This window comes from Larus michahellis, chromosome 15 (assembly GCF_964199755.1).
Source record: "Larus michahellis chromosome 15, bLarMic1.1, whole genome shotgun sequence".
NCBI classification, from domain to species: domain Eukaryota; kingdom Metazoa; phylum Chordata; class Aves; order Charadriiformes; family Laridae; genus Larus; species Larus michahellis.
Window position 1 is genome coordinate 7,251,530 of NC_133910.1, and position 26,316 is coordinate 7,277,845.

General features: G+C 62.8%; 3 protein-coding genes across 5 annotated transcripts; 1 reads left to right on the plus strand and 2 right to left on the minus strand.

The window, feature by feature from the left end:
• Nucleotides 1–11,639, plus strand: ENG (endoglin). The gene is made up of 15 exons (XM_074608629.1): nt 1–157; nt 4,193–4,350; nt 6,644–6,778; nt 7,360–7,522; nt 7,738–7,894; nt 8,096–8,228; nt 8,477–8,651; nt 8,735–8,877; nt 9,014–9,151; nt 9,589–9,633; nt 9,742–9,852; nt 9,947–10,192; nt 10,406–10,469; nt 10,574–10,675; nt 11,134–11,639. The coding sequence occupies exons 1-15, from the start codon at nt 100–102 to the stop codon at nt 11,250–11,252; spliced, it is 1,947 nt and encodes a 648-aa protein (XP_074464730.1). The 5' UTR covers nt 1–99; the 3' UTR covers nt 11,253–11,639.
• FPGS (folylpolyglutamate synthase) lies at nt 11,632–17,583 on the minus strand. Of its 3 annotated transcripts, none has more exons than XM_074608633.1 (15): nt 17,496–17,583; nt 15,459–15,587; nt 15,292–15,345; nt 15,127–15,191; nt 14,930–15,044; nt 14,735–14,812; nt 14,377–14,438; nt 14,174–14,276; nt 13,980–14,057; nt 13,761–13,908; nt 13,580–13,678; nt 13,249–13,399; nt 13,073–13,148; nt 12,667–12,733; nt 11,632–12,567 (listed from the first exon to the last, which is right to left on the minus strand). In XM_074608633.1, the coding sequence occupies exons 1-15, from the start codon at nt 17,514–17,516 to the stop codon at nt 12,140–12,142; spliced, it is 1,674 nt and encodes a 557-aa protein (XP_074464734.1). In that variant the 5' UTR covers nt 17,517–17,583; the 3' UTR covers nt 11,632–12,139. The 3 variants fall into 3 exon arrangements, with proteins under 3 accessions (XP_074464734.1, XP_074464731.1, XP_074464732.1); XM_074608630.1 differs by lacking the exon at nt 17,496–17,583 and adding an exon at nt 16,636–16,768; XM_074608631.1 differs by lacking the exon at nt 17,496–17,583 and adding an exon at nt 15,674–15,763.
• Nucleotides 17,356–25,621, minus strand: CDK9 (cyclin dependent kinase 9). The gene is made up of 7 exons (XM_074608634.1): nt 25,170–25,621; nt 24,594–24,675; nt 23,048–23,138; nt 20,971–21,137; nt 20,612–20,783; nt 20,387–20,535; nt 17,356–19,135 (listed from the first exon to the last, which is right to left on the minus strand). Exons 1-7 carry the CDS (start codon nt 25,259–25,261, stop codon nt 18,770–18,772), a joined length of 1,119 nt encoding a protein of 372 aa, XP_074464735.1. The 5' UTR covers nt 25,262–25,621; the 3' UTR covers nt 17,356–18,769.
• Nucleotides 25,622–26,316: the final 695 nt, after the last annotated feature.

The following is a 26,316-nucleotide window of genomic DNA, read 5'->3' on the forward strand; positions in this document are numbered from 1 at the left end:
CGCGCCGCCCGCGGACCCTCCTCCGAAGGGAGTCGGTTTCCTGCCGCCGCCGCCGCCCGGCACTCGGCGCTGGCTCCGGGGCAGCGGCCGCAGGCGGACATGGGCCCCCGAACCGCCCCGCTCCTGCCGCTGCTGCTGGCTCTGCTCGGCCGCCCGGGTGAGTGGGGATGGGGATGGGGATGCGGATGGAGGGGGGGTACCGAGGGGAGGGGACCCCCGGACGGGAACCCCGGGATGGGACCGGCTGTGGGACCCACCGCTGACTCCGTCCCGGGAGCAGCTCCGTCCCCTGGACCCCACCCCCCCGTCCATCTCCCCGGGAGTCAGTGGGTCCGTGGACGAAGGGGTCTCGGCTGTGCTGGCATGGGCACTGTCACCCCCGGCAGCCCTCCAGGGGAGAAGGTTTTGGGGGGCAGCCCCAGAGGTGGGGAGGGACAACCCCTCCAACAGCCCCGGGCGGGGACACACAGCACGGCCCTGCCCTCCCCAGCACCCCCGAAATCCAGGCTGCGTCACCAGGGCTGCTGTGCCCCGGCCAAGGCAATGACACCCGCGGGGTCTGGGGCAGCTTCCATGGCCTCCCGGCACGGCGGGGTCTGGGGGGGGTGTTGACAGGGAGCCAGGGTGAGGAGTGGGAAAAACCCCACAAAGCACCACATCGGCTGTGGGGACGGGGCTGGGGACTTGTCTGCCTCCTGAGCAGTCCGGCTGGGAAGCACTAAAGCCGCCCCAAGGTCTCTGCGAAGCCGCAGGGGGAACTTCAAGGGGGGACAGGCGTGGGGACACCCATGCCGGATGGAAGGCAGGGAGCTGGGGGGCCTGGGGACGCGACCCACCGTCAGAGAGAAAGAGAAGTGGGAAGGCAGAGGCCGAGGCTGGTGGGACAGCCTGTCCCAGTTGTGTCGGTCCCTCCCAGCCACCACGGGGGCCAGCAGCGGTGGGTGCTGCTGGGGTGTCCCCGCTGCCATGCTCTGTGCCCGCTCCCTGCCTGCTGTCACCCCTGGTCACTGCCCGGCAGCTCTGCCAGGCGGTCCCTGCCCAGTGAGGCTGTGCCATGTGGGCCATGTCCCCCGTAGCCGTGCTGTACGGTCCCCATCCTACACCGCTGTGCCAGAAGGTCCGTGTCCCACAGCTGTGCCATACAGTCCCTGTCCTATGGCTGTGCCATGTGCTCTGCATCCTATGTGATTGTGCCATAGAGGCCCTGTCCTCCCTATCTGTGATGTATAGTCCCTATACTATGTGGCTGTGCCATCTGGTCTCCATCCTATGCAGCTCTGCAAAGCCGTCTCTGTCCCACGTAGCCGTGCCCTACAGCCTGTGTCCTTTGTATTTGTCCCATACAGTCTCCATCCTATATGGCTGTGCCATACAGTCCCTGCACTGACGTGACTGTGCTATATGGGCTGAGCCCTATGCAGCTATGCCGTATGGTCCCCATCCTGAGTAACTGTGCCATATGGTCCCTGTCCTATTGAGCTGTGTAATGCAGTTCGTGTCCTAACTGTGCTATGTGGTCCCTAGCTAATGTAGCTGTGCCATATGGTCCCTGTCCTGCGTAACTGAGCCATACAGTCCCTGTCATATACAACTGTGCCTGTATGATCCCTGTCCTGTGTAGCTCTTCCATATAGCCCATGTCCTATTCATCTGTGCCATACCATTCCCAACCTGTGCTGGTGTCCTCTATGACTGTGCCATATCATCCCTACCCTATGCAGCTGTGCCGTACGGTCCCCATCCTGAGTAGCTGTGTTGTGTGGTCCCTGACCTGAGTAGCTGTGGTATGTGGTCTCTGTCCTGTGTAGCTGTGCTATATGGTCCCCGTCCTGCGTAGCGGTGCCATATGGTCCCCGTCCTGCCTAGCTGTGGCGCACAGGCCACGTCCTGCCTGGCTGCTGCCTCCCCCCAGGGACCTGTGGGGCTGTGGGTGCCCATGGCAGGCACAGTCTCGGGGAGCTGGGGGTGCCCACAGTGGGTATAGTGCCATGGGCTGGGGTTGCCCAGGGCGGGTACAGTGCCGTGGAGCCTCAAGGACACAGCAGGCTTCCAGAGGTGGGGGACTTTGTGCCTCCTATCCCAGCAGGGACCAGCGCTGCTCCCCGTGGGGCACGCACAGTGCTGGGACGTCCCTTCCCGTCCCTGGGGAGAGGCTGTTCAGCGCCCGGCTGGCTTAAGAGAGGGGCAGGTATGACACGGTCTGCATCAACCCCAAAGCCTGGTCCCATCCACCCCATCATCTGAGCCCCAGTGCCACCTCCGCATGGTGTAACAGCCAGCAGTGGCTCGGGGGGAATGTGTGCAAACTTCCCCCCGAGTTTGCAGCACTAAGTCCATCCCCATTCCTGAGCTGGGCTGAGACCATCCAGCTCGTTACACAAGTGCCGAGGCGGCACAGCCGGATGCCGGGATGCCGGAGTGGCGCTGCCTGTCCCATGGGGCATCCTGGGCTGCTGGAGCCACCCCAGCCCTGCATCCCCCGTCCCGGCACCCCTGGGCGTTACTCTGTACCCGGGGCCTTTGATCTGCTCCCAAAAAAACAGTCGTTGATCCCTCTGGCCCCCGACCCAATGGGGGACCGCGGCGACACCTTCCCTGCTCCCTGGTCTCAGCCACACCGGAGCGAAGGAGAGGGCGGGCGGCTGGAAAAACATAAAGTGGATTTTCTTTCTTTCTTCCTTTTTATTTTTTTTTCCCTTTCCCGGAGTACAAAAATAACAGGGCCCTTATCTGATCGCCCCGGGCGGCCCAGCTGAGCCCCCTTATCTGATCCTGACATAATGCTGGAGCCCGCTGCCTTCCCTAGGGAATGACGGTGCCCGGCTGGCACCGCTGCCCCACATCCCCTCCTCTGGCATCCCTGCCCTGTGCCGGGGGCGAGTCTGGCCGCGGCCCCCTGGCCCTGCCTGACCTCCCCGTGGGATGCTGCCGGAGGTGTGACGAGCTGCCCGTCCTCAGCCCAGCCATGCCGGGGGCTGCATGGCTGTGCCCGGTGCCGTTGGGGCAGGAGCAGAGGGGAAGAGGGACGCAGCCTGTGGCGCCCAGATAAGAGGCTGTTTATCTTCCTCCTGATGCTGCCGGCCACACGGCCGCCGTGCCGGGGGGAGGAAGCGCCAGACAATAGGTGGGCCCGCGGCAGCGTCACTTGCAGGGGGGGGGGTCTGCGCCACGGCCACGCGACCCCGACAGAGAGACGTGGGCCGGGGACACTGTGATGGATGTGACATGGCACGGGTGGCCCTTTACTGGCTGCTGCATCCCGAAGCCTCGACTCCCGGAGCATCGCACCCTCCAGCCATGGTCCAGGCGGGGGTGGCTGGGTGGCCCTGGCTCGGGGTCCGGTCACCTCCCGGCACGGTGGCTAGAGCCACCAGGGTTGGGAAAGGATGGGACAGGAAGGGACAGAGCTCAGTGGCCACCTCCAAACCAAACACAGTGCCCCAAGCACCGTGTGCCCATGGAGACCTCCCCCAGCTGTGGTGTGGGGCTCCATCCTGCCTAGCCCCCTGCAAGGGGGCATCCATGGGTGCAAGTGGGTCCCCCCACGGCCTCCCAGCGCAGGGGCCAGCTTGAGGACAGCCTGGCTGCGGCAGGGCTGCCCAGGGCAGGGGAAATGGCGAAGGAAAACGGGGATTTACAGGATCAGGCCTTCAAGCGGCTGTTTGCACTCAGGATTTCCCTTGGCAGCTGCCCCCAGCCCCGCTCGCTCGCGCGCCGCGCAGGGGGGTGCGGGACGGGGCAAGGCTCACGCCTCAGCGCCTGCGGAGGATGAGCTTTACAGCCATTTCCATACCTGAGCTTCCCGCTTTCCTGCGGCATGGCGGGGGGATGCGGGGGGGCTTCCGCCACCGCCCGAGCGTTGGGGGCAGCCGGGTGCGAGTTTTGGCACGCGGCAGTGCCGAGCAGGGACAGCAGATTTTTCCAGCCCGGATCCGATGGTCATTAACGTGATTGCGCCGGGGGACGGCGGCGGCAGATGAGCCCCGAGCAGACACGTAGCAGATGTCCTGCGGGCGCTGTGCCGGCAGCGGGACCGCGGTGACACCGTGCCGGGGGTGTGGGGGCAGCGCCAGGGCTGACGTTGCGATGCAGCCCCCTCCCATGTCACGTCCCCCCGCAAGTCATGTCACCCCACATTCCCTGTCCCCACATCCGTGCGGCAGGGACTGACGGTTGCTTGTTTTCCACCCAGATCCCGGGAGAGCCGAGGGCTGTGACCTGCAGCCGGTGACGGGGGAGCCACCCATCACCCTGTCCTACGCCACCAGCACGGTGCCGCGGGGCTGCATCAGCAACAGCTCCGTGGGCACCGGCCATGAAGTCCACGTCCTCAGCGTCGAGTGGTCCAAGGTGAGCGAGCGGGGTCCTGGTGCATCCCCTCGGCGTTGTCACCTCATCACTGTCACCCTGACACTGTCCCCGCTGGGCAGGGTGTCTCCGCTGTCAAACTAAGGCACAGCGAGAGGACCCTGTTTACCCTTTTCCATGGTGCCTTCACTGAGCTTCCCCTCCCAGCGTCTGGCCCCAACGGGGATTTAAAGTCTTTAGAGGCGACTTCTCCATCGGCCGATGCTGTCCCTGCACTGGACGTCCCAGGAACCCCTGTCTCCCTGGGGAGGTGGCCTGGTCCCAGTGCAGGAGCAGGGCAGAGCCACGGGCACCGGATGGGGACCATGCCAGGGAGGGACGGAGGGTGGGACAGAAGGAGGGATGGAAGAATGGAAGGTGGGATGGAGGCATGGAAGGAGGGATGGAAGGATGGAAGGAGGGATGGAAGGATGGAAGGAGGGATGGAAGGATGGAGGCAGGGATGGAAGGAAGGATGGAAGGAGGGACAGGGGGAGGGATAGAGGGAGGCACATCACTTGAAGGTGGCCAAACGAGCGGAAACCGGGTCGCCAGCAATTGCACGGCCTGCTGAGGGGTGATAACTGCATTGTGGGTGCCCCGGGCAGCTTTTGGGTGAGGATGGGCGCAGAGCAGCAGCGGGGCTGGGGCTGCATCCCTGGCTGGTGCCGCTGCTGGGTTATACTGGTGGGTGGCTTTGCACTGGCGCATGGATTTGCACCAGCACGGGGGTTTGCACGGCTGCTCTGCAGCGTGGCACAGCTCCCCGGGCACAGGCTGCGCCCCGGCAAACCCAACACCCAATTTTGGCCCAGCTTTGAGCCTCCTGGCGCCACATTTCCCCTCCGCCACCTCCCAGCTCTCCCAGTTCTGCTTTTTGGGGGGAGGCGGGAGCTGGGCCCAGAGCCATTGGGGAGGGTGGATTTTGCAAGAGCCCCTCTGTCCCATCCGGATGTGACCCGGGGGTGCCCCGTGGTTGTCACCAGCGGCGGCAGGGGGGACACACTGATGTCACGGCTGTGGCACCAAGCCCTGTGGCATGCGGGGGGAGCCGGGCAGGGATGCAGCTCCACTTATAGAAGAATTACTGGAAGCCGCTTTCTATAAGCAGATCCCCACGATGAAAAAAAAAAAAAAAGAAAAAGAAAAAGAAAAAAATAACCTGAAAGGCGGCGTCGGGGCAGCGGCGAGGCTCCCGCCGCTCGCGCAGCCGAACAATGGAGCGCTGCAAAACACGCGGCAGGAAAAACAGCCGCCGGCTCCTCCCCGACGCCCGGGGCCACCCGGGGTCCCCGGCCACCCACGCTCGCCACAGGGCCACTGCCAGGCCAGGATGCCCATGGCCCCATCCCGCCGGCCCCGTGCCCGGCACCGGCGGCTGCCTCCACCCCCGGCCCCCAGCTGGTTTTCCCTGCCGGCCGCCTGGCTCAGCACTTTGCGAGCAATGATTCAGGTGGTGGTTGCCAAACTTAGCGCCTGGCCTTTCAGCTTCCCCATCCGGATTTCCAGTTGGAGGCTGCCGGGCAGTGCCGGCCATGGGGAGCAGTGTGTGCCACCGCTGTACCCCCGGCATCCCAGTGCCCCCAGCATCCCTGTACACCGGTACAGCCGGTCCCAAGCCTGGAGAGGCTGCACGGTGCTGGGACCGGGCAGGGAAACCCGCAGGGGGATGTCCCGGTCTGGGGCAGAGATGCTCCAGTCTTCAGTGGGGTGACGCCCTGGTGCCCAGGGTGGGGGTACTCGGGTGCCCAGGGTGGGGATGACCTGGCCCCAGTGTGGGGATGCTCCAGTCCTCCGTGTGGGGACACCCCAGTCCCCAGTGCAAGGATGCTCTAGTTGCTGGTGTAAGGATGCCCCAGTCCCCAGTGTGGGGACATGCCAGTCTCTGGTGTGGGGACACCCCAGTCCCCAGCGGGGTGACACCCTGGTGCCCAGTACAGAGATTACCCAGTCCCTGACTCAAAGATGCCCCAGTCCCCAGTATGGGGGTGCCCTGGACCCCAGGGTGGGAATGCCCTGGTACCTTGCTCGGGAGACCTTGGGGTGGGTGTTTGCCCCCACCAATGTGGGTACTGGGCCATGTGGCATCTCTGCATCTCCTGACCTGCTCCCTACACCCAGCCACGGCTGCCTCCTGCATGGCCCGTGCTCGGGGCAAGCCCAAGGACGCTCTGGGCTCTCTCTGCTCCCTCTGTCTCTGGGGGCAGGTGGGGTAGCCGGGGGTGCAGCCAGGTAGGTGACAGCAACTGAGGCTTGATGACCGCTGTGCTGATGCGCTCCCTTTCCCCCCCGACAGGCTTCTGCCTTCCCACTGAAGGTGTCCGTCATGCCACAAGCTGGTGGCTGTACCCGGCCAGCGGTGCTTGTCCTCCTGTGTGGCCACTGCTCCGCCATCGTCACCTCCCCGTGCCCAGACCTGCTTGTCCGCACCGTGAGTGTCACAGCCCAGCGCCGGGGCAGCAGGGCTGGGGCCATCCCTGGAGATGTTTGTGGGGTGTCCCTGGAGGAGACTGGTCCTCCATCCTTGGAGAAGATGCTCGCAGTGCCCTGGGGAGGAGGGGACGCGCCTGGCCGCTACCGGTGGCGCTGAGCATGGGGCTGGCCCGGCAGGGAATGACGCACAGGGCTGGAAAAAGCTCCTGTTTCCTCCGGCCGGCGGGAGGAAGGTCAGGGATGGGGTTTGGCTCCAGCGAGCTGAGCCGGGGCCGGGCGCTTTGTTAGCAAAATAAACCTCCTGCTTTGTTTGCAGCTAATAATAAAGTGGGCTGAGCTCTCCGCGTGCCGCCAGCCGCCCACACCGCTCCCAGTCCGTGGCCCAAAAAACCCCTGCTCAATCCGGGGTGACCCCCAGCCACAATGGAGCCGGGGCTCCAGGGGTGCCCGCCTGGCTTAGCTTTACATTCACATTCTCCGTGCCAGAGGCTTTCCATGCTTTACCCACACCAGCCCGAGCTGGGGAGGGATGTGCCTTGGCCCCCCACTCCTCAGCTCAGGCTGCTGCTCGCCCTGCAGGACGCCCACCTCAGCCTGGGGACCACCGTCACTCCCGGCCCTGAGCTGCCCGCGGCCACCGGCGAGGGGCAACTACTGGCCTGGGCTCAGGGTGCCTACGGGGGCATCACGTCCTACAGCGAGCTGCGGGACCCCCGCTGGGTGCAGGTCCGGCTGGGAGAAGGTGCGTGGGGCCGGGGGCTGGTGCTGGGGGGAAACAGGGTGGGCAGCTCTCCCTGCTCCCAACAGATGACAACCCGCTGGGAAGATGCACAGTCCCAGGGGAGATGCTACGGGGACTGATGTCACCTGGCCCACAGCATCAGGGCTGGCCCCAAGCATCTCCCCACCCACTGAGCCCAGTTTGGCTTTGGTGACACATCCCCCTCGCCTCCGCAGATGCCGGCAGCCCCCCAGAATGCGTCCCCCAGGAGCGCTTCAACGCCATGCTGCACCTGGAGACCGAGGTCTTCTTCCACGGGGTGAAGGGCTGCTCGCGCAGGGATGCCCAGAGCACCAGGGCCGCCCACATCGTCCGCCTGCAGCCCGAGCACAGGTACGGCACCGCGCAGGTGGTGGGACCCCCAGGAGCCGCGGGACAGGCAGCGGCAGAGGCGGTGGGACACGCTTGGAGATGCTCGGGAAGGGATTGGGGTGTCTCATAGGCAGAGCCCCCCCCATCCCGAGGCGGGGGCTATGGGATCTGCCAGTGCAGGAGGATGATGCTGGTGGGGGGGGTTGTCTTGTGGTTTCCCAGTTTCCCCATCGCGGAGGTGAACCTGTCCCTGAGCTGTCCTGAGAGAACCGTGAGCGACCAGATCCTCATCCTGCAGAGCCAGGCCAACCTCACCTGGTCCCTCTCCGTCAACAACTGCCACATCCAGTTCCTGGTAGGGCTGAGCAGGATGGGTGTGTGTGTCTCCCACCCCCGCCAAGGGGGCTGGTGGCATGGGGGGGGTGGGGGGGGTGGCAGGAGGGCATCTGTGGACATTGGGCACAGGGAGGTGGCAGCCCCCTTGCTGCAAGCCCTCCTAATGGTGACGAATCCAGAAACCATCCCTACCTTGAGCATCCTCAGCTGTCCCCATCCCCACTCAGCACCGCCCCCCCGCCCCCATTCTGTCCTGCCCCACCATAGGTCTCCGGGAACTACAAGATTGTGCACATCCCCTCACCGCTGATCCCAGGGGAGCACCTGCCGGACACGGAGCAGGGCCTCATCGCCAAAGCCTTTGAGAAGAACTACAGTGTCATCGCCTCCTACTCCACCATCCCCGCCAGCGCCCGTGTCAGCCTGGAGATCCAGGAGCATGGTGAGGCCCTTGGGGCTTGGGTGGGATGGGAGGGGGGGGGTCCCGCTGCCCCCACTAAGTCTCCCCATCTCCCCATCCCACAGAGGCAGTCAGGAGGGTGCCCGCGACGACCAACCCCCCCCCACCCCCCCCCAACATGCTGCCCCACATGCTGCTGCTCACGCTCCAGCCCTGGAAGTGCACGGATGAAACCATGGAGATCGTCATCGCCAGGTCTCACCTGGAGGTGAGGGGGTGGTGGTAGTGGTGTCCCTGCCACCCACTGGCATCACCCAGGGAGTCACATCCTGCTCCAGGTGCTGGGGGTGGGTGGCACGGGGCTGTCCCCAGACGGCGGTGACCGCCAGGTGCTTTTCTCCCAGCCCATCAAGGACGTGGTGAACATCACCCTGAGGGACATCAGCTGCCAGGCAGAGAAAAACGCTACTCACTTCATGCTGAAAACCCCCCTCAGCCACTGCGGCACCTCGCTGGAGGGCAGGGGCCACGCCAACAATGAGGTGAGGGCGGGGGGGACGCAGCTGGGGCACTGCCCCCCAGCCCCGCTGATGCCCCATGGGGGCTTCAACTGGGACCTCCTTGCTTTTGCATGGTGGGAAACGTCCTGGTGTGACACAGAGCTGACCCCTGCTGCTGCACCCAGGTGCTGGCAGAGATGGAGGAGATGGGGGTGGTGTGGGTGAGACCCCCCCAGGGTGTGACACTATCTCCCATCCCAGAGTGGGACCCCCTCCATCCCATCCCATCCCATCCCATCCCATCCCATCCCATCCCATCCCGTCCCATCTCATCCCGTCCCATCTCGTCCCATCCCATCCTGTCCCATCTCATCCCATCCCATCATGGGCCCCATCCCATCCTGTCCCATCCCGTCCCATCGGTCCCCCCCAGCAGTGGGGACCACTTGGCTGACCCAGCCTTTCCTACCTTCTTGCAGCTCATCCTTAGCCTGGCCAAGGGCACAGTGCTCCATAGCGTGCGGGTAAGAGCCGGGTTTCCCGGCGTGTCCGGAGTGGGACCACGGGAGGAGGGTGCTGGTGCTGCCACCGGGTGCTGTGGGTGGCCTCGGCAGCACCATTCCCACTTGCAGGTGGCCTTCGAATGCAACATCCCTCGGGAGCTCTTCCTGCGCCTCTTCCCCACTGCTGCCTTTGAGGCACCACAGACGGAGCTGGAGGTCAACAAGGAGGCCTTCGTGCAGGTACCACCACCGTCTCAGTGCTCGGGCTCGGGGAGTGTCCCGCTGTCCCTGGGCTGGCATCCCTGACAGTATGTCCCCCCTGTCCCCACGGCAGGCGTCCATGCGGTGGGAGGACCACCCGGCCGACCTGCAGCTGAAGGAATGCTGGCTGGTGGCACCGGGGCAGGAGCCGGAGCTGCTGGTGGAGGCAGGGGAGGCGCGTGGGGCAGGGGTGGCCGTGATGGAAGGCCCCCCGAGCAGCCACGGGAGGAAGGTCTGGCGCTTCCGCTTCACCTACGCCGTCCCCGAGGGCGGGCGCGTCCCCTTCTCCGCCACCCTCAAGTGCAAGGCTGGCTTGCAGGTCAGTAACCCCACCCCGTGATGCCACCATGCTGGTCTCCACCATCGGTGATGGCAGCCTGGTTTGTCCTCAACTGCCAGGCTCTGTCACCTGGCCAGGAGCAGCATCCCCGGTCCCCGAAGAGCATGGGGGCTCCCAGCCCCATCACCCACTGGGGGTACGGGAGGGGACAGGGGTGTCCCCCCCTCCTCACCCCAACCTCCACCTCTGCAGAACAACACCATCTTTGAGAAGGTCCTGGAGGTGACGGTGAAGGACAGCTGGCGGCTGCCCAACAGTGAGTTTGGGCCAGGAGACAGGGCCGGGGTGGGAATGGGGATGGAAAGGGAACTCCCCCCCCACCACCAGCATGGCGGTTCTGACAGCCTTGTCCCCCTACAGACCGCGGGCTGGGACTGGCCGCCGTCCTGGGCATCACCTTCGGCGCCTTCCTCATCGGGGCACTCCTCACCGCCGGGCTCTGGTACATCTACTCACACACCCGTGAGTATCCACCACCCTGGGGATGCCCGCAGTGGGATGGGGGTTGCCCTCCCACACATGTCCCTTGCTGGGTGCCCCATATACCCCCCTAGCCCAAAGCCCTCCGTCCGAGGTCCCTGGGTGAGTGAGGGACCAGGCTGCTGTGCTGCCACCATCCATATGGCTCTCCCGGCAATGCCACAAGGGAATGACCCTGCTCAGGGTGGCCACGGCTCCTCAGGGTCCCCCCACTGCCCCAGGGTCCCCCCTGCCACCTGTCCTCCCTCCTGCTCCTGGTGCCAGCATGGTCCCCCATGCCCATCTCCATCATGGGGGCTCAGGGGACGGCTGGGGAGCAATCTGTGAGGGTTCATGCATGGGGGCTGGAAAGTCCCGTGGGGACGAGCCATGGCCACCACCGGCCGCCCTGAGTCTGGTGCCCCTTGGTGTTTCTCCCCGCGGCGCACGGCGTCAGCCAGGTCCCATCTCCAAACTGCAGCCGGTTTCCAGCACGGCACCAGCTTCAGAGAGCAGCAGCACCAACCACAGCATCGGCAGCACCCAGAGCACCCCCTGCTCCACCAGCAGCATGGCCTGACCCCCCCGGGCCCCCCCGAGCCCACCCAGCCCCTGGCTGCCGGACTTGGGGACCCACCCCAGCCCCATTAAGCTATTTTTTTGCCCCAAATCTCAGGCCAAGCCCGGAGGGGGCCTCCGTTACTCATTCAGTGAATGCTTTGGCTCCCCAAGGGCAGCCCATGCTGGGGGGGGGGCACCCTGCAACCCTCCCCCGGGGTGCCCTGCTGCTGGGTGCACCGGGAAGGCGGAGAGAGCAGCTACTGCCAAAGCCACCCCCAAGGCTCCCCATCAAATGGGGGTGTGTGGGGGGGAAGCGGGTGCCCCCAGAATGTGTCGCAGCACGTGGGGGGACACCCCACACTCTTCCCGCATCCCCCCAGGAAGGCAGCAGGCACCACTGGGAGCAGCAAGAGGTTTATTGGGGTGGGGGGGTGCAGGGCTGCTGCCCCCCGTGTGGGGTGATGAGCAGAAACCACCCTTCCTCAGGTCCCCGTCCAAGTTACAAACTCTTATTAATAATAATAAAAATCTCCCCTACGTTAAATTAGTCGTGCCCTGATACCGAGCCTCGCTGCACCTTGAGGCTCCCACCTACATCCCCCCCCCCTCCCAAAACTGCCCACCCCCCTGGGCTCCAGGGACCCAGCAACAGCCTAGGGCAGCCCCCCCAGAGCCCAGGGTCCCCCCCAAGTCAGTCTTACCAAGGCGGGTTGGGGGCCGGGAGCATGCCCCCCCACAGCCAGTGTCCCCAGGGTGAGGCACGGGTGAAAGGCACTGGGGTGAAAAGGGACAAGCCGGGATGGGGCTGGGGGTCCCGCATGTCCCCCCCGGTTGCCTCCGAGCATCAGCGGGGGCAGAACCATTGCTTCAAGTAAAAAGAGGTGCAAAGCCCCAGTCCCCCCCCAGTTACTGGGAGAGCGTGGGGTCGAGGAGCCGGAGGACCCCCCCCACCAAGTGCAGGCTGCCAGTGACCAGGACGCGGACGGCGGCTGCCTCCCGCAGCAGCACGGCCCCGCTGCTGGCGACGGGGTGGGGATGAGCCCCCGTGGCCGCGGGTGCTGCCAGCCGGGGGTCCCGGCCCTGCGCCACCCACCGCAGTGCCTGGGCCAGGCAGGGGAAGACGAGGGAGGGGGAATTGAGGGGTCGTGGGGCCGGGGGGACCAGGAGCAGGGTCCCTCGCGGGGGAGTCGGCTGCAGCAGCCCCCCTGTCCGCAGGGGGGCCGGCAGCCAGGGGTCCTGCCCCCCCTTCTCCTCCAGCAGCCGGGTCCACGTCCGCTGGTTCTCCAGGCAGCGGGTCAGGGCGTTCTCCAGCGTCACGTTGAAGTTTTGCTGGTCTGGGAGGGATGGGGATGGGGGTCAGGGATTGGGGGGGGGCCGGGGAGGGGTCAGGGATGGAGGGGGGCCGGGGGGGACCCCGGCTCCCCAGCACTCACCAGCGTTGTTGGCCACCGACACCTCCGTGAAGTTGGGGCAGAAAACGGCGTAGTCGAAGTGGCAGGGCTGTGGGGAGAAGGGGGGTGAGCACTGGAGGGGCCCTCAGGACCCCCACATGGCATGTCCACTGGGACCAGTCCCACACTGGTGGGGTTACGGGGGTTTGGTCCGGGGAGGGGGTGAGCCGAGTCCCCCCCTGCACCCGGAGCTGTGAAACCCTTGAGGGGGGCACCGAGGTGGGGACAGCAGGGCAGCGGACAGACAGACAGACAGACAGGGCACCAGCTCCACCTCGCGGCTCCCGCACCCGCAGCGAAGCAGGTCCCAGCGCACGCAGAGAACGCAGCCGTCCGGCCGCAGTGACACCCCCCCCCCACCCCTGCACCCCCCTCCCCAAAACCTCACCAGCAGCAGCTTGAGCAGCGCCGCCGTGTCCCGGTCCCCCGTGGCGTTGAAGAGCAGCACGCGCACCTCGGAGCCGCTGCAGGGAGAGAGGGAGGGTGGCCCGTGCACCATGGGGAACCCCAGCACCACCACCACCGTGTGTCCCCCCCCCGGCCCCCGTCGTGTCCCCTCCTTACTCGTGGGGCTTGTCCTGGTTGAGGGCGGCCTGGCGGAACCAGCGGACGCAGGCCTGGACGCTGCTGGTGGTGTGGGCACCATCCAGGTACCACGTCACGGGGCCGCGGGGCAGCACCTGTGTCCGGCCGAGCCACTCGGTGTCCCGCAAACCTGGAAGGGGGGGCACAGGGCACGGCTGGGACCCCCACACATCCCTCCAGCACCGGAACCCCGGTGCAGGCAGCCAGGCTGTGCCCTCCAGCACAGGCGGCACTGGCTGGGGTCCCAGCATGGCCCCCCTTGAGCCCTGCGACGTGGCTGGGGGGGGGTCCCAAGGCGGCCATACTGCACCTTGGATCATGGCATCAGTGGGTTGAAAGGCGGGCGCCAGCGGCACTGGCCTCCCCACCAGCTCCACACCTGGTGGCACCTCCTTCAGCTCCCCGAGACCTGGGGGGACGGGTGCCCCGCTGAGACCCTGGGGACCACAGCGGGATCCGACACCCCCCCCACCCCTGTCCCCATGCCTTACCCCGGCAGCCGCGGCGCTGCAGCCAGGTCCGTGCCAGCTGCAGGGCCAGGGCGGCGTTGGAGCGCTGGTGGGCACCCGCTAGCCCCAGCTCCAGTGCCCGGTGGTCCCCTTCGAAGGCGTCCAGCTCCGGGCAGAGGTAGAGGGGACACTGTGGGGAAAGGTGTCTGAGCCCCCCCACCATGGAGTACCCCACGTCCACCCCCTTGGCACCCAACTCACCTCCCGTTCCTGGGCTCGGTCCCTCAGCACCTCCAGTGGCCGCTCCGGCTGCATCACGGTGAATGCCGGCACGCCGGGCTGCAAAGGATCGGGGTGCTCAGGGCCATGGGGTTGCTCAGGGCCATGGGGTTGCTCAGGGCCATTGGGAAGCACACCCCAAAACCATGAAAGGGGGGAGGACTGGGTCTCCCTACCTTAAAAATGCCCCCCTTCTGCCAGGCGATCTTCTCCATGGTGTCCCCCAAGATGCTGGTGTGGTCAATGCCCAGGGAAGAGATCCCACACACCACCGGCGCCCTGGGGACGCAACGTGGCAGTGTCCCCGCCGTCCCCCCCCACCATGGGACAGCAGGCCCTGGCACCCCCAAGGGACAGGCTCCGCCCCGCCAGCTCCTACCTGATGATGTTAGTGCAGTCGTAGGCGCCGCCAATGCCAACCTCCACCACTGCCAGGTCCACCTGGGGACACGGGGACACTGGAGCCATCACAGAGCCACCAGCAGCATGTGTCCCCATGGATTCGGAGATATGGGTGAGGCCAGGTCCCTGCCACCCCCCCTCCAAACCTGTGCCTGCACATGTACCCCACTCGTGGGGGGACGACCCAACTGGCTTAGCAGCCCCTGGTTACAACCATGACAGCTTGACCGATGCGAGTTCTGCCCCACCTGGGGGCTGGATCCCATGTCCCCGCCTCCCTGAGGTCCCCACCAACCTGACATCCCCATCACAAGCTGGAGGCCACCACCACCGACCTTCTCCTGCAGGAAGACGTGGAAGGCCATGATGGTGAGGAAGCGGAAGTACGCCGGCATGCTGGCATGCTCCGGGTCCTGCCGGGGAGAGCGGGTGTAAAGGGACAGAACAGGCCATCCCCAACCGGCGCTGGGGCACACAGCCCCGGGGGGGGCCCCGAGGGAGGGAGCACCCCCAAGCCCCACTGCCACCACCTTGGTCTCCTCCAGGCGGTTGTAGACGAGCCAGAAGTACTTGCTGAAGAGCTCCTTGCTGATGGGCTGCCCATTGATGCGGATCCGCTCACGCACCTGCACCAGGTGAGGGGAGCTGGGGGGGGGCAGATGGAAGGGGGCACAGTCAGGCATGGCACCACCAGCCCCCCCAAACCCTCCTGACCCCCCCTGCCCACCTGTAAAAGCCCGTCTTCAGCCCATAGCTGCGGAGGATGCACTCGGTAAAGGCGCATGCTGAGCCCTGGGGAGACGGCAGCGTTGAACCCCCCCCCCCCAATACTGGGGCAGGGGGAAATGGAGCCAGAGACGCTGGCGGCCCCCGCTCGCCCCCCCCGCCTCACCTTGCCCTTCGTCCCCGTGACGTGGATGATGTTCAGTCGATCCAGGTCCTCGACCTGCCGTAGGTCAACCACCCCATGAGACCCCCGCGGCGGCCAGTGCCGAGCGCGGCGGCACCGCTGCCAGAACGGAGGGTCGTGGGACCGGGATGGGGACGCCTCCCCCTCACCTTCAGCCCGCTCCTCTCCAAAAAGCCCCGCATGGCTTCCAGCTGGGCCCGGGGGTCGCCACGCTCTCGTTTCACCTGCTCCAGGTAGCTGGCGTTGGTCTGCAGGGTGTTGAGGGTCCGGATGGCGTCCTGGAAAGACCCCCCCGGGGGGGGTGGTGAGGATGGCACCCATCACCGCAGCCTCGGGGCTGCACCCCGCCCTGTCCCCGACCCACCCCATCGGGCTCGGTCCCCTCAGCGGAGCCCGCGGCCGCCCACGCCGAAAGCATCCCTTCTGCCATGGCCCCGCGGGGACGTGCCGGCAGCGCCAGAGCCCGGGGACGGGCTACTTATCGGCGGGGGGAGCCCGCCCCTTGCCCCCGCCGGGGGGGGACCCGGCAGCCACCCCCGCCCCAGCGGGACAAGGCCACCCGTGGGTGCCAGCGGGCGGCGCTCCAGTGCCCGCATGCCCGCCCCGCCGGTGTTTAATTAGAGGCGCAAACGAAGCCACAGAGCTGCACCTGCACGTGGGACAACGTGGCTGCGCGGCCTGAGGGCACCGCCGCCACCGAGCCCCCGGAACCGGCGCCGGGGGGGGGGACGCGGGCCTGGCCCCCGCACTGCCGTGTGCTGCAGAGGGGACCCGGCACGGGGCACGCCCCCGAGCAGCCCGACCCCGTCCCAGCAGGCGGGGGGGGGGCACCGGTGGCACGGGATAGGAGCAGGACGGCTCCCGTCTGCGGGGGTCTCCGCACCGGCCCTCAGCCCGGGGGTCGCCGTCGTCCCCACGGCGCCAGGCAGCCGCGGGGACACGGGACACCCCCGCCCGGGATGCGCCATGGCGCGGGGGACGGGGCTTTGGGGGATGACGGCCGTGCACCGGCTGTCCCCAGCGGAAAGAGGGGCGAGACGGGGAGCGGCGGATGGGGCGGCCCCGCAGGCGGGGAAGGGGCTCGGCGCTCCGCACGGTACCGGGACCGCCCCGCAGCCCCCCGCCCGTCCCGGAGCCCACAGGCCTGCGGTTTGGGACGGGACCCCCGGTGCTGGGCAGCCCCGCGGCTGCCGCTGCCCCCAGGTGCCGGGCCCGGTGGGACGGATGCCCCGAGACGCAGCGCGCAGCCCGGCCGGGCGCAGCCCCCCCCGGTGCCGCCGGGCCCTGGCCGCCGCCGCGCGTGGCCCTTCTCTCCCCCGCCGGTACCTGGTAGTCCATGGCGGGGGCGCGCGCCGGACGCGTGCTGAACCGGCGCCCGGCGGCGGCGGCCGCCCGCAGCGCCCCGCGCAGCGCGCGCAGCCCCCGCGCCACCATCCCGCCGCGCCGCGCGCACTCTGCCGCCGGGAGCTCGCGCCGCCGCCTGGGGCGGGACCGCCCCGTGTCCCCGTGCCCCCCCCCACCGCCGCCATCTTTGAAACGGGCAGCGCGGCGCCACGTCGGGGGCGGGGGGGGGGGGGGGGGAAACGGGGTCGACGCGCCATCTTTGCGAGGGGCAGTGGGGACGGAGCGGGTGGGCGGGGGACCCTTCCTCCTCCCGCCGAGCCTCCGGGGGAGCCCCCGCCGCTCCCCTCGGGGGAGGGCGCAGCACCGAGCCCAGCCGGGCTCTGCAGCCCTGGGGATCCCATCCCAGCCCGCGCAAGCCAAGAGGGGGGCGCAGGGACACCCCCGAGCCAGGCAGCATCACCCTCCCCCGGTGCCAGTGGAGCCCCCGGGCTGCCCCTAACAGCCACCTCCACTCACGCTACCGGTTAATGCACCTTGTGCCGAGCCCCCCTCCCGTTAACAGCACGGGGACCCCCGAGGGGTGCGCGGCAGGGGAGCCACAATGTCCAAAGCCCTCGGGGATGCGGGAGGTGCTGTTTTAAAGCACTGCGGTGGCTTTCTCCATTGAGACAAAAGAGCGACACAGGGTAAAAGCAGCCCTTTGGGACAGGATCGTGTTTATTCACAACCGGCAGAAGTCATCTGGCTTATTGCTGGCGACCAAATTCATCTCTTTTTCCAAAGAAAGCAAGTCCCCCCCGCCACAACGAGACATTGTTTGAGAGCCCCGCACCGACATTTACCTTGTACACGTCCTTTATCATCCTCACTTTTTGTCCTGAGAACGGCCCCGCTCACCACCGCTTCCTCCCCTGAGACCTTATGCTACCGAGGCAGCTTTTGCCATTAGCCTAGTTAACGGACAACCTATCAAATGCCAAAGGTTATCACCCGCTGCATGTGGTACACCTTATTTGTTTGAAAGTCTTGGGATACACAGGGCTCGCCGAGAAGATGGCCAGCTGCACCTGACAGCCATGGAAGACGAAGTGTTGAGTGAGCAGCTCGGCTGCAGTGGGATGCAAAGGAGCCCTCGCTCTCTAAGAGTCGGCCCCGAGAAGCTCTGGCAGAAAGTGTGCGCACACCATCACTGGTCACTGCATCCGGGGAAGGCAGCAGTCTTGCTCTAGACTCCAAGAGCTCCAGGACAGAGCAGCAGACATGGGAGTGTTTAGTCCCTCTGCTCCCAGCACCGCTGCGCCATGGTGAAATCCTTGCAGAGCGCAGGATGGCAGGTCTCTCCCCCGGCTAAGGCCAGCGCTCAACACTCCCTTTGCCATCCACACGCCTGGGGAAAGCACGCAGCAGGCTGGGGGTCTCCTAATTGCAGTTCAAAATGAAGAAAGCGTGGACACTGCATGCTGTTACAGAGACCAGCGATTCCCGCTGTAAATCCTGGCTGTATGCAGCAACCAGCTCTGGTTTTTCCCAGTAAGCCCCTCTCTAGGCTAGAGCCGAAACTGCAGTGAGAGTTAGTCACGCTGCCTAGAGTGACTCTGCCTTCCCCAGGACAACTCCACGTTACTCATAAGCACCTGCCTCATCCTACATCAGTGCTTCAGTGTTCAAAGGATACGCCTTGCAGCGGCTAAGACCAACTGAGAGAGCTGAGACATCTCCCAGCAGGGCCCAGTTTGGTCCAGGACAGCTACTCCCAAGTCCTACTGGTCACAGCACCATTTGCCAAGAGCCTCAGCACCAACAGAGCCACTTTCTCCACCACCAGTCCCAGAACGATCGATCCGCAAGATTAACGTAACCAATACAGACTGTTGCAGGGGGATAAACAGGCTCTGCGCAAAAGCTGCAGGGAAACAACGCCGAGCTCACAGGCATCACCTCCCCAGTCACACAGCTCCGTGGTGGCTCAGATGTTGCACGAGAAGAGACGGCAGAGCTTCGTTAAAGCCAGCAGGCACTTCGCCTTGAAGAAAGTCCTTTCCCAGACAGAAAGACCTCGCCAGGACATCCCCGCTCAATGCAACCTGCGGAGTAGCCCAGCCAGGGAAGCCCCCGCTCAAAACACCCTGTCGAATTCAGTCTGGTTGGTGGCAGCTGGGTTCCTGCCCTGGTTAGCTGGCTGCTGGGGCATGTGGCCACCCCTCCTACGTGGTGGGGCCAGGTACTCGAACATGGACTGGTTGTGGGTGGACAGCATGTTTTTGAGGTCCGAGGGCATGGGATCTGACCAGAAGAAGTCATGGTTCAGCGCGTCGTCGCTGTCGATCCGCTGGGCAGGATCCAGCACCAGCAGCTTGTCGATGAGGTCGAGTGCGTAGGGGTCTTTAACGTAGGCTTTCAGGCGATCCTTCACCTTGCGCTTCTGGCCCTTGGGGAGATCCAGCTTCTGGTACAGCTCATATTTATCCACGTTCGGCCAAACCTGGGAAGGAGGACGAAGGTAGGGTTGGGAAGAAATAGTTACAGAGAGGAGAGGACAAGCCATTTTTGATGCTAACACCCTCAGGCAAACCAGGGCGAGGTCTGCTGAGAGAACAATACTATTTTATAACCTCCAAGCTGGCAGACCTTGTTCCCACAGCATGGAGGAGGCACTAAATAGTGCACTAAAGCCTGGAGAGACGTGGACAAGTCAGGACAGAGTCCTCCTGGTGTGGGAATGGCATGCAGGATGCTCCAGGCTGGTTCTCCCACAGAAGAGCTACTAGAGAGCACAGCTCAGGCCAGCTACAACATCCAGAAAGGTAAAATGACAAAACTTATTGCTAAACAACAACCCGGATGTATGTGGTACCTTTTAGCCTTAGAAAGCAAAGCCTGCTTCAATCACCAGCATTTCCTCAACCCTGATCTGGGGGAGAGCACGGCAGGTATTTGCATACAAAAGAAAGCACCTTCAATGTATGTACATAATGTATGTAATGGAGGCACCAGGCCTCTGCGGCTGCCTGCACGGCTGCCTGCACAACTGCCTGCCCATCGAATCCCCTAGACTGCAGCCCCGGCCAAGAGATCCCTCAGCTCCATCCCCCACAAGAGGGCAGGACAAGCTGCTGCTAAATAAGGAGTTGAGAAAAGGCTGAGTGCTCCCACCAGGGCCGAGCTGACGCCGCAAATCAGAAGCCAGAATTCAAGAGGCTTTTCAAGGTGACCAGTCCAAAGCATCTGAGACAAACCCCTCAACACAAAACAAAAAACCACCCTTCTTTAAGCAGAAATTCAGAGGGCATTTATCTGAGGGACAACCCCCAAACACAGACCAGAACAGACTCCTACACTTAACGTTCTGTTCTTTCACACTCGGAGCAGCCAGCATCCTCTCTGTGCTCAAAAACCAGGACACGACTCGCCCCTCCCCAAGGAGGTCTGGGAGGCCAAGGGTTCAGGAGGTTGAACACAAGTAACGTGACAGCTGTAGTTTACACTGAGCAGCAAGGAAAGCACAGCATCCCACTGTGCACTCGGCTCCCAGGTGGCAAACAGCACTTGCAGGAGCTTCCCCAGCCTCCCTACCAGTGCTGCATGGGCACACTCCAGTGCCAGGAGCACGCAGGAGCCAGTGCACAGGGCAAGGAATCGCTCTAGGAGTGACCAGTTCCAGACCCTGCCCACACCACCCACTTTGCAGCTCTCCTCCCGCCCTTCCGCAGCTTGCCCGTGCTCTTGCCCTCACCTCCGGCGTGATGGATCCACATAGCTGGCTGATGAGGGTGAGCTGGTGCTGCTCTGTGTTGCCCTGCATGATGGGGCTGCGGGTCCACATCTCTGCCATGATGCAGCCTCCACCCCAGAGGTCAATGGGGGGACCGTAGTCCCGCTCCCCTAAACGGAGATGCCGTGTTAGTCACCCGGGGGAACGAGAAGGCCAGAAAAGCCGGCAGAGCCCATCACCTCCTACCTAGGAGCAGCTCTGGTGGCCGATACCACAGAGTCACCACCCGGTTGGTGTAGCGGTTCGGTTGGCTGTTCTTAGCCAGGCTGAAAGCCCGAGCCAGCCCAAAGTCTGCAAGCTTCAGGACTCCGTCGCGTGTGATCAGGACATTCGCAGCTTTCATGTCTCGATGCAAGATCTGTACAAGGACAGACATCGAAATAAGCCATTAAGGTTATTGGGTGCCCGCTGCCAGCAAGGCACTAAGACTCCAGAGGTGAAGGACGAGGAAGGATTTCCCTCCAGCCTGTGCTAAGACACCCGCTCCTTGCAAGGCCACAGAGAGCAGGGTGACCTCAGGGCACAGCACAGATCTGGCCAAATACCTTGTTCCTGTGGATGTAGTAAAGTCCATTCAATAACATCTGCATAACTTTCTTGATCTCTGAGAGCGTGAACTTGACGTGGGCATTGCTGAGAAGGCCAGCCAGGTCGTGCTCACAGAAGTCAAACACGAGGTAGATACTGCCCTTGCAGCGGTTGTATGGAGAGGCTATGGGAGAGGCAAGGAGGGACTGTCAGCAAGAGACCCTTAGCCCCGTCACAGCTCCTCCTGACCTCCAGCCACCCCGCTGCTCGTACAATGCTCACTAGACAAAACCTCAGGGCACAGGAATGCAGAGAACCAGAGCCATCCTGCAGGCCCCAAGATCCTTCGTAAAGAGGCACTAAGACAGCACCACTAGCAACGGAATGAAGTTCGGAGTAGTGAATGTCATCAGACAGGCAAGAAAAGGGCATAACAATCTTTGAAAGCTTCGTTTTGTGTTGTTCTGTTCATGTAACGGCTGTGGGGTTTCCTCCCTGCAAGCTGTGGCTGGTAGGTGCCCATACCGCTAGCTGCCAGCCTAGACCTATCACTGATTGCATCAGCGATAGAAGAGGTACCCACAAAGACAGCCCCAGGAAAAAATGCAAAAACAGAAAAAAAATCTATCTATTATAACATTAGAAAGTAAGGTTTTCTGCAACCTCAAACAGCATCTACAAAATGGACTGATCTGAATCAAAGTGACTTAAAACGCCAATTGCAATTTAAAGTCAGTAACAGGAAACCTCAAATGAAGCAATCGATTTCAATCTTGTTCCTAGAGCACACATGCAAATCATTATTAAAAAGAAAGGCTGATTTTCATCAGCTGTAATCAGCAAAACCTGCTGATCAGCAGCTACAACTGTAAAATGACAGCTAAGCTCAGCCCCCAGGGAAACACACCCCTCTGCCAGCCAGGAGGGCGCCTGCTGGACTGGATTTGCAGTTCCTTACATGGATACGGCCCCTACCGCAGCTTTCCAACGTAAAAAGAGAAAACCTTAAAGTTTGAGAACAGCAAATGCAACATTTCTACTTTACTGGAACTGAGGTCAAGGTAGATTTGGATGAAGACTGGAATTCAAAGAAAACACAAACAACTGACACGTCTACAAAAATATTTACCTTAGGTATGCCAGACATGCAATCATCACAACTCATTTTATCACACAATAAATTAAAAATTAACTTGTCATTCGCGTTTATACTCATACCCGTTTGGAAAATAATCTACATGCAATGGAGTACTGGAGTAACTTCAAGTTCACAGTCCTAGGCCAGACATTTCTACCAGTTCAGCAACTGGACTTTTTTTAAAAACATCATCACCAGATACCTGCCACTTTCAATTTTATTTAACTGAAATGACTGACCAGAGAATGGCAGGCTTTAACATCAGCTGTCACTTTCAAAAGTATTTTTCCAGTAGAAATCCATATAAGAGAATGATATATAAAAACTAACAAATGTTTTAAAGCAATTTCACTGGAAATGGAGCCAGGCCAGGTGCACCGACCAGGCCAGTCACGCAGCAGAGGCATACTGCGTGAGATGTTAAGAGCAGCTCAGAACCGCACCATGCGGAGTCCCAGCCCTCACAGCACGAGCCGTTACTGTCACCCACAGCAAGAGACACTGAGCAAGTCTCCATCTGGAGCTGTGTCATCAGCTCGGAGCTGCCACGAACTGTCATAAACCAACCGAGAGGGATGGCTCCAGCTCCTGACAGGGAACCGGCTGTGCACAGCCACGAGATCAGCTCCAGCCTGAGAACCCTCTGCTTCAAAGTCTCTCTGCGCTAATTTATTTAAACAGGAGTTTCTCAACACGGGCAGCATTCACCACCACGGCACAGGCACATCCCAGCAGGACTGACAACAGCTTTTTCCAGCCAAACTGCGGTAACATCCTAATTTGTTTAGAAGCTGTTTTCCAAGAAGAGCGTCCCCCCACCCCACATCACAGGCAGGAACAGAGACCCGTACTCAGCTGGAGGACCCCACTCCCACCACAAACCACCAGCCCACTCTGTGGCAAAGGAAGACTGAAAAAAAGGCGACAGCAGCACAAGGGAGACCCCCGCAAGCTACCTTTGGTCCTGCAGATTTCTATGAGGTTCACCACGTTCTCATGTTTGAGCAGCTGGAGGATCTTAATCTCTCGCAAGGCTGTAATAGGGAACTGGAAAGGAGAAAGAGAGGACAGGGATTAGGGGTGCAGGAGACAAGGTCACCCCTGCCTAGAGAACAGGAGAGATGTGACCACGGCAGCTTGGCAGGGGACCTGCATGAGCAGCACCGTGACAAGTCACTGAAGGGCAATCAAAACTTTAAAACATACCACCAACACCAGGATTGCCAAAATTTCTTCACCATCAGGCCACCATTAGCGAGAGGGGATTCTGCCATGAGACAGAGGTGTTTGCGTGGTGCTGAGACCAACACGTAGACACCTCTCCCTCCTCTCCTCACCTTGCATGCTCCTAACAGGACATGGTACAGCCCAGCTCGAGCTGCAGAGCAGCCTCCCCAGCTGCTGCCTGTGCTGTTTCTGCGGTTAACTCTCTCCCCAGCTTGCCCCATCTCTGCAAACCCCTAAGCACGTGCCTTTCACGCACGACCCAGTTCTTGCACGAACGACAGCCAGTGTGGAGCCCTGCGTCGGGGGTGACTGGGTTTTGCACAGGAGGAGGAACGCATGAGCAGTGTCACCTCCTAGCAGCCGTCCCACGCAGCGCAGTCACCACACAGCTACTGCACCACACTGCTGCCATGTGTCTTCACAGCCCAGAAGGTGACAACAGGCCATACATTTTGGCAGGGCAACCACAAGACCCAATATTACCACAGTATCAGTAAGAGAGGAAAAAGGCCACATGGCTGGGATCCTGTCCACACCCTTACAGGTTCAAGATCTGGCACATTAAAGCAGTAAATATTGTTAAAGAACAGAGTGAAAACACGTCTCTGCCATTCTGTCACGGTTTCAACTGGGATAGAGTTGACTTTCTTAGTAGCAGATGGTATAGTGCTATGTTTTGGATCTGAGATGAGAAATGGTGTTGATAGCACACTGGTGGTTTTGGTTGTTGCTGGGCAGCCAAGGCCTTTTCTGCTCCTCACACTGACCCACCAGCGAAGGCTGGGAAGGCACAAAAGGTTGGGAGGAGACACAGCCGGGACACCTGACCCCAACTGACCAAAGGGATATTTTGTATTATGTGATGTCATACTCAGTATATAAAGCTGGGGGAAGAAGAAGGAATGGGGGGGACACTTGGAGTTATGGCTTTTGTCTTCCCAAGTAACCGTTACGCGTGACGAAACCCTGCTTTCCTGGAGATGGCTGAATACCTGCCTGCCAACGGGAAGCAGCAAATGGATTCCCTGTTTTGCTTTGCTTGTGTGCATGGCTTTTGCTCTACCTATTAAACTGTCTTTATTTCAACCCAGAGTTTTTCCTCACATTCGCTCTTACAGTTCTCTCCCCCATCGCAGCTGCGGGGAGTGAGCAAGTGGCTGTATGGTCCCAGTTGCCAGCTGGGGTTAAACCACATCCCAAAGATTAGCTTTCACCTACAAACCCCCCCATATCCAGGCCTTCCCAAACACCGCCCTGCCATGCTCCCACACTTACCCCCTCCTTCTCATTTTCCATCAACACTTTCTTCAGTGCTACTTTCTTGCCTGTCTGACGATGTTTGGCTTTGAAAACTTCCCTGTAAAAATAGAAGGAAAACTGTGAGCAGCACAATGAAGAACGGAGGGACCCAGGTGCTCCCAACTAGGGACGAGACCAAACAAGACACACGACAGCCCCACACACAGAGCTCTGTGCTGTGCCACTAACCTGCCCAGCCACGTCCCCTTTGGACCAAAGGCCCTCAGGACCGGTTGAGCCAACTCAGAGCTCCCACAGCCCCAGCTGGGCAAAATTAGACTTTTTGGGCAAAGTTACAGCTCCCCACCCCGACTGTCTCCAGGGTAAACTCTCCTCGACCGGCGCCTGGGACGGAGTTGGGGGGGACAGGGTGGGGAAAAAAGAGGGCTCAGGGGCCCAGCTGGTTCCCTGGGGCCAGCGGGGAAAGGACACCGAAGGAAGGGACACTCAGGCCTGGGGCGGGCGGGTCCGGACGGCAGGCCCGAGGGCGGGGTAGGCCCGATGCAGGCCGGGGCCGGGCGCGGGGAGAGCCGGGAACGGCGGGACACTCACCCGAAGGTGCCCTGCCCGATCTTGGCGAGCTTCTCGTACTTGGAGACCTCATCGCAGAAGGGACACTCCACCATGTCGTACTGCTTGGCCATGCCGGCCGCCGCCGTTGCCACAGCACCGCGCTGCGCCTGTTCCGTCACGTGCCACGCCTCTTCCGGCGGGCGCGCGCCGCCCGCGCGATGCCTCCTGGGAGTTGTAGTCCGGCAGCGGCGGCCGCCATGTTGTCACCGCCTGTCACCCGCTCGGAGCCCTCGCCCCATCGTGCGCCGCCCCAGAGCCCTGTCCACGGCCCAGCATCCTCGTGGAAACAGCTCCGTCCCCCCTGCGCTGTCACCCATGTCCCTCCACATGGCCCAGGCCACCGAGCAGCCCCCGGTGCGGCAGCCCTAAAGCATGTCACCATGTCCCCTGCATGCTTAACCCACCAGGGATTGAACAGCGTTTCTGGTCCCTGCCTCTGCGCTACACCCACAGCCGGGGGCTGTGGCAAGGGGACCCCATGGCCAGGGCAGGAGGACACCTGGGACTGGTCCCTGGGGGACCCTCAGTTCCTGCCCCGCTGGCGGAAACGTGCCAGACTGTGGACGCCGTCCCTGGCAGCGCCCGCATTTGGGTGCAGGATGCAGAGCTTGGTTTGGGGTTGTCTGAAGGCAGGGAGGACAGGGAGCCAAGGCCAGAGCAGCAGCAGAGATAGCTGATGGCATCCTGGCCACGGGAGCTGCCAGGTGCTCCCCAGGAATGGGGGACAACATGGACACCCGATCCCTCCCTGGCCCAGGCCACCTTGTCCCGCATGGAGAAACCCCTACGGGGCACCCCAATGTCCCCCAGCATGAGAGAACAGCTGGTGGCAGCGATGCCATCCGGCTGTTGCCCCACAGGGGCTGAGCCCCACGTGTGCACAGCAAAACCTTGTCTGCAGGGCTGGCATCCTCCTCCATAGGGCTGGCACCCTTCTCCAGGGCTAGGACCCTCCTCCATAGGGCTAGCACCCTCCTCCATAGGGCTGGCACCCTTCTCCAGGGCTTGCACCCTCCTCCATAGCACTAGCATCCTCCTCCATAGGGCTGGCACCCTTCTCCAGGGCTAGGACCCTCCTCCATAGGGCTAGCACCCTCTTCCATAGGGCTGGCACCCTTCTCCAGGG

What these genes read in the sequence shown, in the direction of transcription:
- FPGS (XM_074608630.1), bottom strand. Translation starts at nt 16,743, where the DNA reads ATGGTGGCGCGGGGGCTGCGCGCGCTGCGCGGGGCGCTGCGGGCGGCC. An exon ending in TGGAGAGGAGCGGGCTGAAG is followed by an intron (nt 15,346 to 15,458) that starts GTGAGGGGGAGG and finishes GACCTACGGCAG; the next exon opens with GTCGAGGACCTGGATCGACT. An exon ending in CTGAAGACGGGCTTTTACAG is followed by an intron (nt 15,045 to 15,126) that starts GTGGGCAGGGGG and finishes GCCCCCCCCCAG; the next exon opens with CTCCCCTCACCTGGTGCAGG.
- ENG (XM_074608629.1), top strand. Translation starts at nt 100, where the DNA reads ATGGGCCCCCGAACCGCCCCGCTCCTGCCGCTGCTGCTGGCTCTGCTC. An exon ending in GGCTCTGCTCGGCCGCCCGG is followed by an intron (nt 158 to 4,192) that starts GTGAGTGGGGAT and finishes TTTTCCACCCAG; the next exon opens with ATCCCGGGAGAGCCGAGGGC. An exon ending in TCGCCAGGTCTCACCTGGAG is followed by an intron (nt 8,878 to 9,013) that starts GTGAGGGGGTGG and finishes CTTTTCTCCCAG; the next exon opens with CCCATCAAGGACGTGGTGAA.
- CDK9 (XM_074608634.1), bottom strand. Translation starts at nt 25,261, where the DNA reads ATGGCCAAGCAGTACGACATGGTGGAGTGTCCCTTCTGCGATGAGGTC. An exon ending in ACTACATCCACAGGAACAAG is followed by an intron (nt 20,784 to 20,970) that starts GTATTTGGCCAG and finishes GTCCTTGTACAG; the next exon opens with ATCTTGCATCGAGACATGAA. An exon ending in GTGGATCCATCACGCCGGAG is followed by an intron (nt 19,136 to 20,386) that starts GTGAGGGCAAGA and finishes CCTCCTTCCCAG; the next exon opens with GTTTGGCCGAACGTGGATAA.